General features: G+C 38.1%; 1 protein-coding gene across 1 annotated transcript in view; it reads left to right on the top strand.

The window, feature by feature from the left end:
- TENM3 (teneurin transmembrane protein 3) overlaps nucleotides 1-14,778 on the top strand; it is a 1,292,929-nt gene that overhangs the window by 1,238,502 nt on the left and 39,649 nt on the right. Inside the window, exons 26-31 of the mRNA XM_063402168.1 lie at nucleotides 58-274; nucleotides 1,339-1,458; nucleotides 1,858-2,119; nucleotides 8,688-8,955; nucleotides 9,534-9,677; nucleotides 13,320-13,569. Coding sequence (XP_063258238.1) covers nucleotides 58-274; nucleotides 1,339-1,458; nucleotides 1,858-2,119; nucleotides 8,688-8,955; nucleotides 9,534-9,677; nucleotides 13,320-13,569 — 1,261 coding nt within the window. The remainder of the gene's footprint in view (nucleotides 1-57; nucleotides 275-1,338; nucleotides 1,459-1,857; nucleotides 2,120-8,687; nucleotides 8,956-9,533; nucleotides 9,678-13,319; nucleotides 13,570-14,778) is intronic.

The raw sequence follows: 14,778 nt of genomic DNA, 5'->3' as shown, positions 1-14,778 counted from the left end.
CCAATGCACTGGGGCAGGAGGAAGAGTTTGTTCATTTGTGTGACTTTCTGCCAACAGATGGGCTAGTTGACTGTATGGATCCTGACTGCTGTTTGCAGAGCTCTTGCCAAAACCAGCCTTATTGTCGTGGACTGCCTGATCCCCAAGATATCATCAGCCAAAGCCAGCAGTCACCATCTCAGCAAGCTGCTAAAGCGTTTTACGACCGCATCAGCTTCCTCATCGGAGCAGACAGCACCCATGTCATACCTGGGGAAAGCCCTTTCAATAAGAGGTGAGCACAACTCATCTTGTGCTCCTGAACACAAAAGGAACTGGAGAGCGTGAGATTCATGTGAGGAGCAGATCCCCTAGACTGCGAATTTCTGGTGTGGATTTTGAGCAAAGACCTTTTCTCTTAATATATCGAATTGCTTGTTTTGTCTCATTTCTTGCAAAATTCAATTTATCAGTGCCAGAAGGTTACAGAATGTACTTGCCACGCTTAGTATCTGTATTCTAACAGGGCACTTCATTAATGATTAAATAAATCTTTGTTTAACCAGTTGATTTGGGCTAGCTCAGTTGGAAATATATCAAAGCAATGAAAACACTTCAGAAGGAAAAGCAAAGCTGCACTTTTTAAACTGAGCTCACTAAATAATATAAATTATGAATTAATGTAATAGAACTGTTAAGTACATGACAGCATAATTGCATAAACTATTTGACTGGTGCTCTATGAAGCAGTAATGACCTGAAAATAAGCCAGTAACAGGAAGCAGGTGTCTGGGATCTCACTGAGTGAAAGAGGATGATTTACACTAGAACTACTGCGTTTGCAGTAATTTAACAGCATTAATGTGTTTGGGCACAGCAGTTGATTAAAAGTTGTTGCACCAATGTTCCTTATTGCATTTTTAAATTTTGCACTTCATAGTCCCGCAGTTTTACAGATTGCTTTGAAACTAATTGAAAAGTACATTTTTCTTTAAGAGGTTGCCAGAAATATGACTTGTAGTGAGAACATATAGAGTTTATAAGTTCTTAAAATTCTTCAGTTAATTTCTGGTCTTAGTAACTCAGTACAGACAAAATAAACCAAAGTAAAATCAACAATACTGAAACAAAATTATTATTTGCAGAGTCAAAGGCATTTGTTTATACAGTGTAAATTATGTGAACTTGCAAAAGGGTTAGAGTCTGAGGAATGTTTTTTTACATGATAGTTGATAGCATGTGGAGAGGGCTGGCTGGGTGAGTGAGGGTGGATGTGTGTGTTCACTCGCTAGCTTTTGTTCATGCAAAAAAGAACAAAACCCCCCAAATTTGTAATTTGATCCTGCATCTTTTTCATAGTCTTGCATCTGTCATAAGAGGCCAGGTATTAACTGCTGATGGAACACCACTCATTGGAGTCAATGTTTCCTTCCTACACTATCCAGACTACGGATATACAATCACTCGCCAGGATGGAATGTAAGTTCCTTTTGAAGCACTTGTAACACATGAAGACAGCAGAGGTGTTACTGAAGAGCTGCTTGTAAAACTGAGATAATAAAATAACAGGAAAAAAACACGTTAGGAAAGTAATTGACTGAAGTTGTACTTTTTACATTCTTAAAATGTAAAACATGTTGATTATTATATACTTCAGAAGTAGAAGGACTTGCTGAATTTAAACGCAGCATCCCAAATTCTCTGTTCGCTCTGTGCAGTATAATGTAATGTAATTTAATTGATTTCTCCATTGTTCCCAGTAGAGCCATTCTGCATTCAGAGCAGTACAATGGAATGAAGAATCAATCAGTAAAATAGAGGCTGTGGATGGCTTTGAGAATTTGCTGACTAGCTAGCCCTCTTGGGTTTTTTCCCTAGGTTTGACTTGGTAGCAAATGGTGGTGCCTCTCTGACACTGGTGTTTGAGCGATCACCGTTCCTGACACAGTATCACACAGTGTGGATTCCCTGGAATGTCTTTTATGTCATGGATACCCTTGTCATGAAGAAGGAAGAGAATGACATTCCCAGCTGTGATCTAAGTGGATTTGTAAGGCCAAACCCTGTTATTGTGTCATCACCTTTATCCACTTTCTTCAGAATTTCTCCTGAAGATAGTCCTATCATCCCAGAGACACAGGTAAGGTGTGCTTCAAACAAACACAGTTTTATCTGGTCTAGTGTTTAGCAGCCAGAGGGAAAACAGCACACTCCTGTTCATAAATAAGTCATTCTGAGTAAGTGCTAGGAATTTGCAACACGTGATTATTTTCAGACCAATTTATTTATTCTATGGGACGATCTTTAAAATTTCATCTGAAAAACAAAAGTAAGAAAGCTGTGTGTACAGCAGTTTTACGTTTGCTTGCATCACTTAATTTATGCAACGTGTTAGCGTTCAAGCACTGGCCCATGAAAAGGACACACTATAGTGCATCGGCCTCATAGGATGGCCCTCTTGTTAGAGGTCACCTCAGAGACCGAAAGCGAAAGGTGTTCTTCCACTGTGTCCCAAAGACACACACAGTTTGAAATATCTGTTTATTCCTGACAAATAGCATAACACAAAGATTTTTATAACATAAAAGGACTCTCTGCAACACTGAGGACAAGCCAGTGAGCTTGTGGTCTAGTCATCTTCTTCAGAACTTGTAATGCCGAAAGTAAGACTTAACAGCCAAACCATGATTTAAGTGGAAAAAACTATGGATTAATTTTTTTTTTTTCCCAAGCTAGGTGTATTAGATTCCTCCATCTCAAATAATAATCACTAGTAAAATGGATAGTCTCTTGGCTCATAAAGCATTTCAGTTACATTTTAAGAAGTAATATATATCTCAGTGTGGATTTTCAAACTTTTCCTAGTGAAACAATCCGCCTTCTCTCCCTCTTTCTCTCTCTTTCTTATTCTTGCCCCTACTTCCACGATGTTATAATTATATAGAGCACTGTTTTTCACATTCACTAAGAAATGTCCTTGCCTCTTCAAGAGAAACAAAGAAAATGTATTCAAATGTTTTCATGCAGAGCTCTTAAGAAAAGAGCTAAATCATTAAGCAATTCATGGTAAGAGCAGGTTTAAAGGAAAGATGTAAGAAAATTACAACTAAACACTCATACAAATCTAGACTGTGCCAGAAAATTGTTGCTTTTATCCTCACTATCATTTCTGTGCCTTTGATAGCTGCAAGTCAATTAAAAGAAAGTATTTGCAAAACAGAGTCCACTGAAAAACAGCTCTGATTTACTTGTTTTGGCAACAGATTATAGATTCAGTTCCTGAATTATGGAAAATGGCTTAGATATATATAATTCAAGAAAAAAGTTATGATAGAAAAATGTCAGAAAATACAAATTTTAAAAAAACACTTGCAGTGTATAGGTAAACAAGTTATTTCCTGAGCAGTGGGACTAATGAAGTCTGGATTACTACTCATTCCCACCCACTGCTGTAATTCTATCTATCTGTCACAACCAGTCCTTCCCCCCAGTCTGTATTCAGCCTTTTCTTCTTTCTCACAGGAGTCACAAATTGATTACTTCTTCCCTACCAGAACCCTTGGGTTTTTTTTACAAACATAAAGAAACTTAATTATCTTTAGAGATTTCTACTGTTACTTAAAATGTGGTTGAAATGGTCTACCAGGTTCAAAATTTGTGAGGTGGGAGGTCTGATGGGCGGGCAGGACTGTTGGGTCAAGTTGTCTCCCTAGGAAACCAGCTGGAAGGAAAGATATTCTCAGTGGATCCTAGGCAGTTGGGGCTGCTGGGTGATTTATGATGAGGGAAAATGGTCCTCTTGTTATGTATGCAAAAATCCAGTTCAATACTATGTAAGAAAACATTAAGCAGTCTTTTCTTCTGTATTCTTTGCTTATCCCACACATAAATTTCCCACGCATGATTTTCTGCTTCAGCAAGTGGGAGCTGCACAACTGTGACTGGCGCGTACCCCTTTGGGCCATTTCTCCTCAGAAATGCATAATGCTCAACAATCTGTCATCCCCAAAAAACCACTCCTCTCATAAAAGATGGGCAGAACCAAATTCTATTCAAAACTGTATGTTCAGCTCCAGAGAAACTGCTGCTGATCTTTTCATATAAAAAGGGGTAATGCCAGTTTAAAGGCTGTGAGACTGGAGAAAAGCACAGAGAAAGAAGTAATTCCCCATGTTCTTGCAGTCAGTATTAGCCACCCTGTTCGTGTGCTGTGACAGCACTCACCATCACGTACTGCAGGAGCAAATAATGTGCTGCTGTAATCATCATCCCTTGAAGTGCTTCATCATCCCTTGGAGATAATGTTTCCAAGAGTGTACTTAGTGGCTTATGAATCCCAAATTGATCAGAGGGGGAATTAAAGTCTATGCCAAAGGAGCAGCATGAAAGAAAACTGAAAGGAAAAAAGGGCAAGCAAGGGGAAAGAACAAACACAGTGGGTAAAGAGGTGATCACAGACCCAATAGATCATTACTCAAGAGGGTTGATAATAACATGTTAACTAAATTTGGACTGCTTAGGCATGATTTTATCTACTGTTAATTGCAAGTTACCATGCTTTGCCTAGACTTAAGTAGCTGAGATTAATCAGTGTGGAACAAGGCAATAAACTGCATGCAGATGAGGGAGTTCAGGTTAAGATGGAGCTGCTTTTATGTATTAGGTAATGTTGTTACTCTCTTTTTCCTGGTAATTTCCTAAAATGTCTGTTTTCCATATATTGCCATGTGGTCTGGCAGAAACCCACGTGAGTCACAGCGAGCACTTCTGAAACTGAGTATTTGAGGGTTTCCCTGTCCTAAACTTCTGTTATCCACTGTTACATGTGCTTGCAAGATGCCTTTTGCAGGTCCTGAGACTCTTGTTTCCATCACTTCAAGTGTATGAGAGAACAAATACTGGATGTTTTCCTTCAAATTATATATGCAAGGTTCTTCACCTCAGATTCTCTCTGCTGTCAGTAGTGCGGCAGAAGTTGACAAAATTTATTTAGCCAGAGGAATTCAGGATAAAATACGAGCTTCAATGACCTAATGAAAATAATTATTGGTAATTTCTGGGTGGCTACATTTTCAGCAAAGAAATTGACCTGTTTTAACATTTAAACTAACAACATAATAGGATATCTAAAAATCTTTCTAGTGTTCTGTGGATGCTGCACCTAGTTTTACCTACCTAAAATCTTCAGAACTTCAAGTTCATACTGAGAAAAAAATGGAGATTATTTGTAGAACCAAATACCTCCATTTTTATATCTCCTTCTTTTCCAGCATATTTTATGGTTTTCATCTCTTTTGCTTTCTGTTTGAGACTGTATACATGCCTTTTCTTTATTCTGTTATAGATGCATTTTTATATTTCTACATATATATGGCTTTTTCCTACCCCTCTTCTCTGTGATACCTAAACCATGTTTTAAGACTGCAAGTATTTTTACCCTTTTTTATTTCTTCTTGATTTAAATGCTAATTTAAGAGCCTCAATTGTAGGGGAAGGCTTTTTTTTTTTTTTTTTTTTTTTTAAGGAAAACATTTTTTCTGTCTTGAAATGAGCAGTTTCAGCTTCTACTTAAAGTATAATTTTGGTACTCTTTAATCTCAGCCTTTATGTAATAGCAGCAGTTGCCTGTATCTAAAAATGCCATCTTTACCCCTCTCAAACAGAGATCATGTTACATTTTAATGCACCAATTCAGCTGTTACTTCTCAGCGAACAACCTTTTTCTGACACTAGGACTAAAGTTTGCAGTCATTTGTAAAATTTGTCCTCAGATCCTCTATTGAATTTGTTCAATTTGCCCCAAAAAATCACAGCAACGCAGCAGGCATTTCTCCCTCTAACTGAGTTACTTATTCAGTGTTCTGAATACCATCAGAGCATGTCAGTTGAATCATATCATATTTTAGAGCAGGAAAGCATTCTAGAGCCTGGATGGCTTTAGTTCTGCTGGCCATGAGAGACGAGGAGCCTTGCACAGTTTATGTGACTCGGACACCAGCTCGAATTCCCAGGATAACAAACTCTCAAAATTGAGGTGACCCTTATCTCAGTCCCCTAAGTTAAATATTTCATAGCTGTCTTTAGGAGAAGCTTGATCACCCATAGGTAAAATGTCAGCCATTAGAATTTGTTGGTTGGGCAATAACTCAGTCCCCTTAGGGTATCAGCCTTTCTCAAGGTAGCTTGATACTCAGTCTGGAAAAGGTGAAGTACAGACAGCTTGGTTGTGTTGGTGATTCCTGATGTGACTTTTGTTCCCGGTGACTTTCCCAATTGCTTTGTAGTTGATGTGTTGTCATGGCTCCCATAGGAGCTCTCTGCTGTGCCTGATGATTTACCTTTTTGGAGGAACATTAAACTGTTTAATTCTCTTTGTAATGCTTGATTCTGGGAGAGAGATTGAGTTGCATAACCTTACCTATACATTTCTAAAGTTCTCAAGAAAATAAGTTACTACAGGGGATATTTTATGGAAAAAAGGAAGTTGTAAGTCAGATTTCCAGCAGGTGTTTGAGGCTTCTGCAGAAACTAATAATAGGGGTTTAGGTTTTGTTTTAAACCTCACTGAGAACTGCATGAGTGTCCTAGTTTCTAATTTGATAGTAATCCAAATACACAGTGGAATTTCTTGAAAATTGAAACTTCAAGGTGTCCTCTTTATTGCCTGTTATCTCAGTCAAGAGTACTGGAAGACCACCTATGTGTTTCACACAGCTCTTCCACAGTTGCAGTTGTAAAAGAAGCAATGGTTGTAACAGGAGACCACTGAAGTCCATTAAATTGTGTCCTATTACAAGCGTATTATTTCTTTTTCTCCTCTTGCTTACAGGGACCTCCATCTGTTAGAGCAGTTTTAATGTGCAGTACATGAGAGTCCTGCTGATGTCTTGAGGAGGAATTTGTATTTTGTTCCTGGGTGGTTTGTGCTTTTCCTTCAAAGTCTCAGAAAAGGAATGTGTTCATAACCACTTACCTCTCTAGAGAGAGGTGGTTTTGTTCATGTCGAAAAGATTTGCCTGTTCTCTGGATTAGACACTGTCTGTATATTGAGCTAAGGGAAAGCAGACTAGATTTACAAAGAGAAATGAGGCCATGCTCACCTCCTTCAAGGTGACTGCTTGTCATTTCTTTTCAGCCAGGTTCTTGATGGGGAGTAAAGAAATAGTCAAAGAATAAAAATTAAGAATTAAAAATAGTAATTTCATTTGTCTTGTCTCTTCCAATTCCTACTTTATTTCCTACAGCTCTATTATAGTCTTACTGGAGAACAACAATTATATGTCTACATGTATCAGATGTAAATAATTACAATGCCAGACAATGAGTCAAAAGAGTATTTTTGAATTTTTGTTACTGTTGTTGGTAAAGATGTAGATATAGTTAATACTGTATAAATCTTTCTGTAGATCCAACAAAAATGCTCATATAGAGGATGGTGTAGCACGTGTTGCCCTCCTTGAGCATCAACAACATTACTTCACCCTATTCAACACAGTCAGTTCCTTAGAAGCAGCATCCAAGGATTTCTCTGACACAGAGAGCTAGCAGCACTTGTTTAGTAGTCAGGTTTTGATCCCACTAAAGTCTTAAGCCTAGTATTTGTGACACTGCTCATCCTGAAGTCTGCTTTCCACAAATACTGAAGTGTTTGGTCTTCAGACTTCAGAACCAGAAGACAGAAAAGTAAAATAAACCTTTCTTAATTTATTTCCAAGAGTGTTCCTGTGACACCACTAAGGTCCTGGGCTTGTGCTTCAGCATCCTTTGCAGCCTTTGCACTCTCCACCAAAGAAACATTACCTTTACAAATGTGTCTAGCTACATTTTTCCTCTTCTTTTGTTTGCTTCAATAAACCAGGATACCTGGTAGCTGTTCACTGCAAGTGCTGGCTGCAGTGTTTATGTTCTGACTGAGGCATAGAACAATATAGGCTGCCTTTATCCACATTACACAGAAACATTTCACATCCATCCATCACCCACAAAAGCTCCTCAGCTCTGAGGAAATGACAAAGTAGAGGAGGGGAGGAACCTTTTAAAAATAAAATTGATTCATTCCGCCTCTCTAAAATGTGAAAGTGATAAGCTGATATCTGAGTAGTGAATATTGATCAGAAAATATGGAAAAACTTTCCCTGAGGCATCCTACTTTTCTGTCTTCAAAACAAATGGAAGAATGCTCTATTTTAAAGTATTTACAATCCACTGGTTATGCAAATAATAAAATACCTGGAAGTTCTTCCTGCTCCTACAGAAGAAATTAGGCATCCCAACCCAAATCTCAAGCTTTGCTCTCCTTAGAGGCTCTACTGCTTTTATTACATGTGCCTTTATTAGTTGGGACATGGATGGCAGTATAATAAGGGACAATTTTGAAAGGTGCTTTTTTGTCTCTTCAGGAAAAATCAGTTTGGAATGTTTTCTCATGCTTCCTTTTCCTTCCATAAAAATAAAGGAAATAATTTTGAAATGCTTGAGCAGAAAGTACCAACTAAGCAGCTTCAGTATAATGAAGAGTTTAGACTTGACTTTTTAGAAAAAGCGTTAAATGTTGTTATTTATTTATGGCTTTTTAACCATGAAAGCCAAATATAGATGAAATTTCCTAAGGAATTGTCACATAATATGTTAGGCAGCCTGTTATGATGGCTGCATTGTTTCATTTAATTTCCAAATAATTACTGTATTTTTCTCTTAACAATGCATAGGTACTTCATGAAGAAACGACAATACCAGGAACTGATTTGAAGTTATCATACTTGAGCTCCAGGGCTGCAGGATATAAATCTGTACTGAAGATTACTATGACCCAGTCTATCATACCATTTAATTTAATGAAGGTTCATCTTATGGTGGCAGTGGTCGGAAGACTTTTCCAAAAATGGTTCCCTGCATCCCCAAATCTATCATACACCTTCATATGGGATAAAACTGATGCATATAATCAGAGGGTCTATGGATTATCTGAAGCTGTTGGTATGTGTTACAGAGGATTTTTGCACTTCTAGTGTTGTCTTTAACAAAGGGAAGCACACCTCAAATGCTTGTATTCATTAAGTAGAAAGTGTTTTGCAGAATAAAATTATTTCAGTGGATATTAAGACATATTAAAAAAATACTAATCTAAGCCTTGAATTATGAGAAAAAAAAAATCCTTCAGAAAGAAAAAGAAACCATTTTTCCTTTGCATGAAAAGTGAAAAGTGACATTTTTGACTTCAGTTCCTTCCTATGAAGTAGCTCTCAGCCTAATGATACATTATGGTGTTTATTCTGCAACACTCTGTGTACTTTAAGTAAAGCACAATAGCAGTCTGACTTACATCACAAAATGGCTTTCCTCTGTATCTGTCTTAATTCACTTACTTGTAATAACCACAAATATTTTAATAAGCTAGGATTCTGGTTAGTATTTTCAACATGGCTAGGAAGCCATAGGAATTTTCACATGTCCTAGGAGAGCAAAAGAAAGCATGTCATTTAAGGAAATCACATTCTTTAAACTCTTCTTCAGAACAAGGTCCTGTTCTTAATGAGGACATGCTGTTATTTCAGTGTCTGTAGGTTACGAGTACGAGTCTTGCTTGGACCTAACTCTCTGGGAAAAGCGGACTGCCATTTTGCAGGGTTATGAACTGGATGCCTCCAACATGGGTGGTTGGACACTGGATAAGCATCATGTACTGGATGTTCAGAATGGTAAGGAGTTCATTTTCTTCTTGCTAGTTTAACTGTTCCACTGCCCTGCACTTCAGGTCTGTCATTCAAACTTTTTGCTATTTGCTCGGTTATTTTTAAAAAAGGTAATTACAGAACATTTTGCAAATGGTAAATGCTTTGAGCTTCCCTGGCTCCCCAGTGGTCACATCACCAAGTTGTCAGGAAGTGTTAGGACAATGTTCTCAGGCATGGTGTGATTCTTGGGGTTGTCCTGTGCAGGGCCAGGAGTTGAACTCAGTCATCCTGTGGGTCCATTCCACCTCAGGATTTTCTTTGTGTCTATGATTTACATTGAATGTCATGCTTCTGCATCCTATAAATATACATACATTAATTAATTCATCAGAACGTCTGTGTTGGATATGCTGTGGTGGGTTGACTCTGGCTGGACACCATCACTACCCAGCTGGACAGGGGAGAGAAAACAGAACAAAAGGCTCATGGGTTGAGATAAGGACAGGGACAGATCTCTCAGCACCTCAGCAGTCACTGTCATGGGCAAAATAGAATTGACTTGGAAAAATTATTTAAATTTATTACCAGTCAAATCATAGTAGTGTAGTGACAAAGAAAACCAATCTTAGAAACAACTCACCCAATCATCCCTTCTTTTCAGGCTTAGCTTTACTCCTGAATTCTCCACCTTCTCCCTGCCAGTGGTGCAGGGACACAGGAAATGGGGGCTGTGGTCAGTTCAGCACACCCTGTCTCTGTCACTCCTTCCTCCTCAGGGGAAGGACTCCTCACACTCTTCCCTGCTCCAGCGTGGGCTCCCTCCCACAGTAGGCAGTGTCCATGAACTTCTCCAGTGTGAGTCCTTCCCACGGGCTGCAGTTCTTCACAACTGCTCCAGTGTGGGTCTGCTCCACGGGGTGCAGTATTTCAGGAACAGATGGCTCCAGTGGGATCACAAGTCCTGGCAGCAAACCTGCTCCAGCACAGGCTCCTCTCTCCATGTGTCCAGGGGCCCTGCCAAAAGCCTGCTCCAGCATGAGCTTCCTGCATGGTCGCAGCCTCCTTCGGGCATCCCCTTGCTGTGCATGGGCCCTCCAGGTGGATATGTGCTCCACCGTGCACCCACATGTTCTGCAGGAGCAGAGCTGCCTCACTGTGGTCTTCTCCCATGGGCTGCAGGGGAATCTCAGCTCTGGTACCTGCAGCACCTCCTCCCTCTCTTTCTGCAGCCCTTGCTGTCTGCAGAGCTGTTGCTTGCTCATATTCTCACTCCTCTCCCCAGCTGAATTTAGCTGTTGCACAGTAACTTTGTCATCAATGTAGATTTGTCAAGCATACTGCTCAGCAACTGTTTGCAGGGTGCTAGGCTAAGGAAGCCTCAACAATGAACAGAAAGAAATTTGGGAAAACTTGGCCGGAAGCATATAGAAAAGGTGAAGTAAACAGTCACATAGCTTAAAGTAGTAGTTGGTAGCACTGGATTTTCATGCAAGAGAGGAATCCAGAGTAATTTACTGCAGAGTAAAACTTCTGCAGTACTTCATGTCCTGTGAAGGTCTTCCCCTAGTACACAGGCTTATAATGTGTTACACAGTAATCAACACATAAAGCATTGCTTCTGACTGGTAAGGGAAAAGGTCTCATTGTACCTAATTTAAAATGTAAACAAACAAACAAACAAACAAAAAACGAACCTGTGCAAATTATTGTAAAGTAATCCATCTGAAAATGTGAAGAGCTATAATTATAAATATATATGTAAGATTGATTCTGTTGCTGGGTAAATTGATGATGGCTTTAAATTATGTTTAAAAGTACATTTGACAAGTAATGACTTTTCAAAGTGTCATGTGTCTAATTGAATAAACCAAGTGGAGAGTTGACAAGGTGGATGAGATGCATAAATCTATTCAGAAGAGACTGCAGACAGTGTTTGCACGGAAATCCAAACTACTGCAGTAAATAGTCTAATGTACATCTTTTAGTCTGTGATAACAGAGGAGAAATGTGAAGGACCAATTTTTCAAGGTAATGACAGAATAAATCAGGTGCAATAGTGCACTGTGCTGACTTCTAGAATTCCTCTGATGAAAATTGTAGAACTCAGCTATTTCAGGCAAAATTATAGTGCCATGATTGTCATAAATGATGTAATCATTGGAGAGGGGATTTCGTATACTGTTAATGCATTCTGGCTTTAACTATTCATGAAAAATACATTCTTCCTCTTTTGATTTAGATTACTTATTTAGATTACTTGCCATTAGATTTCCCTAAACCATTTTCATTTTTTCCAATTTTATCGTGTATATTGGTTTTACATTTATGATCTCTTGCATTTTATAACATTAAAAGCAGTGAAGACACCTAAAACATTTAAAGAGGAAAGCAAAGTATTTTTTCTCATACTTTTCAGTACGAATCGTGCATTTTGGGAGTGAGGAGGGAAAGAGAAATACATCTTAAATTTCTTCTAAACGTCTCAAAAGATTACTGCATCCCTCAGCTCCAAACTGCATGAAACTCTTGGCATGTAATCAATAAAACCCAGATCTCTCTACAGTACAAAGTGACATGTGGTTTACATGAATTATACCATGGAAAGACACATGGTGACTTACGAGTAGAACCATAATAGCTGACCATTTGTAGAGGACACCTTAATAGATTCATCATGAGATTGAACAATGAGGGTCCTGGCAACACTTAACGTACTGGTTTTTTTCCCCCCAAGACTGAAGATTTAACATAAAGCATCCATTTTTCCTCTCAGGTTTCCTATGTAGGCTATAAGGAAGAAAAATAGTGCTGGCACATTGTTTTGTCTTCACAAAATTATTGTTTCTTTCATGCCTCGAAGCAGAATTAAGTTTTAGAGGCAGGTTGGCCTGGCACCACATTTTTTTTGTTGTTTTGACATTTTTAATAACTGCCTATAACTGCAGATACGGTATTGAGGCAGACCTTGTTGCCAGAGGACTTTTGTTGTGAGCTGAGTGAAGAATCTTTTATAATGTAAAATTCAGGCAAATCTACAGCTTTTTGAAGTGGCTCTTTAATTAATATTTACAGTTTGCAACAGTAATCCACTTCAGATTACATTTGACATGATATTCATAATTAATTATACTAGGAGTTCAGGAATACAATTTGCAAATATATTATTTTTCTTGTTTTATAAAGCACATTAGAATTTCAGTCCTTTCTGGGCTATTTCAAAACTGTTGATGCTGATGTTCAAAGATGTAGAAACACAGACCTCCCTTCCATTAATATGCCTTATATTTCCTTCAGTGTGACAAATTTTATTTTGAATTATAACTATAAAAGTCATTAACATTTAAAAATAACAATTGAAAATATTTTGGGGTTTCAAGAGCTACATTATTTAGTGTTTCTACTAAATTTTATGGGACAAGATAATCTAATGTTTGCATGTTTATAACCTAAATATAATTATATATGTTTTAATGAAGTTGTTATTTGCAGTGAGAAAAATATGGTGGTGAAACAATAAAACTTCATTCAATTTACATTAATGAAGTGTAAGTTTAGCCAAAAGAATATTTAGAATACTTTTGCATCATTTTATGTGTATACATTTGGAGTTTTTATAAATGTTATTGGGGTTTGGTTTGTTATTTTTTTTCCTGTATTATCTGGCAGGAATCCTCTACAAAGGCAATGGTGAAAATCAATTTATATCTCAGCAACCCCCAGTCGTTAGCAGCATTATGGGCAACGGGAGGCGCCGCAGCATCTCCTGTCCGAGCTGCAATGGTCAAGCTGACGGTAACAAATTGCTGGCTCCGGTGGCCTTGGCGTGTGGGATAGACGGCAGTCTGTACGTGGGGGATTTTAACTACGTCCGGCGCATATTCCCCTCTGGAAATGTAACTAGTGTTCTGGAGCTAAGGTATGTCTTGTTCGCATCTTGGACTTCTGCAGTTATGAGTTACTGTGGCAAATTAAAGTACTGAATGAATTTCTGACATTGTGTAAGTTTGAGTTTGTGAATGCTTTTAGGAACAAAATAAAAGTTGAGTCAAAAGATTTTTAAAGTATTTAAAACTGAAACGAAAACATTTTACCCTCATAAAATATTTTAACTATGCTTATCTAAATGTAAGAATTTCATCTAACCAAAGTAATAATTCTGCAGATTTTGAGAGTTAACATATGTTGTCAACATAAGTGGACAAGGGACAATCATTCACCACTTCACTAATGATAGATGTAAATGTTGCCTTCTTTTCATCTTTTAACATCCTTTCTGAATGTTTGTCTAATAATGTTTTTCTGTTCTTTTTTACTTGCTCCCACCAAGAAATAAAGATTTTAGACATAGGTAAGCATTCCTTAAAGAAGATTTATATTTTTCTAACTGTGCTTCTTTCTTTTTTAACAAATGAATGCTTATAATGGGCAAGTCATTTCTGAGATGTATTACTAGAAAAGAGGAGTATTTTTCAAAAATAATGAGTCCATATGTTTTAGTTATGTCAACTGTCAGGCTGTGTCGTCCTTTCTGATGAGTTCCTCTTTTCTCATCACTCTCTGTCCACAGTCAGGCTTCTTGTTATGCTTGTGTGTGCCCTCCTTTGCTGTTCCCTCATCTCTGCTCAATCCTTGCTGGCAGCACTTTTGCTGATCTTATCAAAACTCACTCATTAATCAGATACACCAAATATGATGAGAATGGCATATAAAAGTATCAAGGGAGTTCCTTTCATTAGCCTTTTGATGTGGAATCTTTTCAGGCTCTCATTTAACAGATTTGTTTCTTTTAATAGTGGAAGTTGAAATAACAATAACACAACTCCAGGAGTTAAGATTTTTAAATACACCAAGACTCACAAAATCGGTCGTAGGAACAGCAGTAATCAGAGGGTTGTAGTACAGCATTCATCCATCCTGGCACAGCTACAATAATGGCAAGAACAGAAGAGTAGGTGGACACTTAGAATTGCTTTGCCACAGCAGCTGGTGCTGATAAGGAGAAAAAAACCAGAGCCATGTAAAAATCTTGTTGCAGACATGAACCCCTGCAAACCTTTGTGGCAGAACTGCTAAGCTTAGCAGGCCCACTGGTAGCTTTCTCTCCTTTTTGTTGCCAGTCATTTTC

Source organism: Prinia subflava, chromosome 7, assembly GCF_021018805.1.
Source record: "Prinia subflava isolate CZ2003 ecotype Zambia chromosome 7, Cam_Psub_1.2, whole genome shotgun sequence".
NCBI classification, from domain to species: Eukaryota; Metazoa; Chordata; class Aves; order Passeriformes; family Cisticolidae; genus Prinia; species Prinia subflava.
Note: the sequence above shows the minus strand (reverse complement) of the source record. Positions and strands in the feature narration are given on the sequence as shown.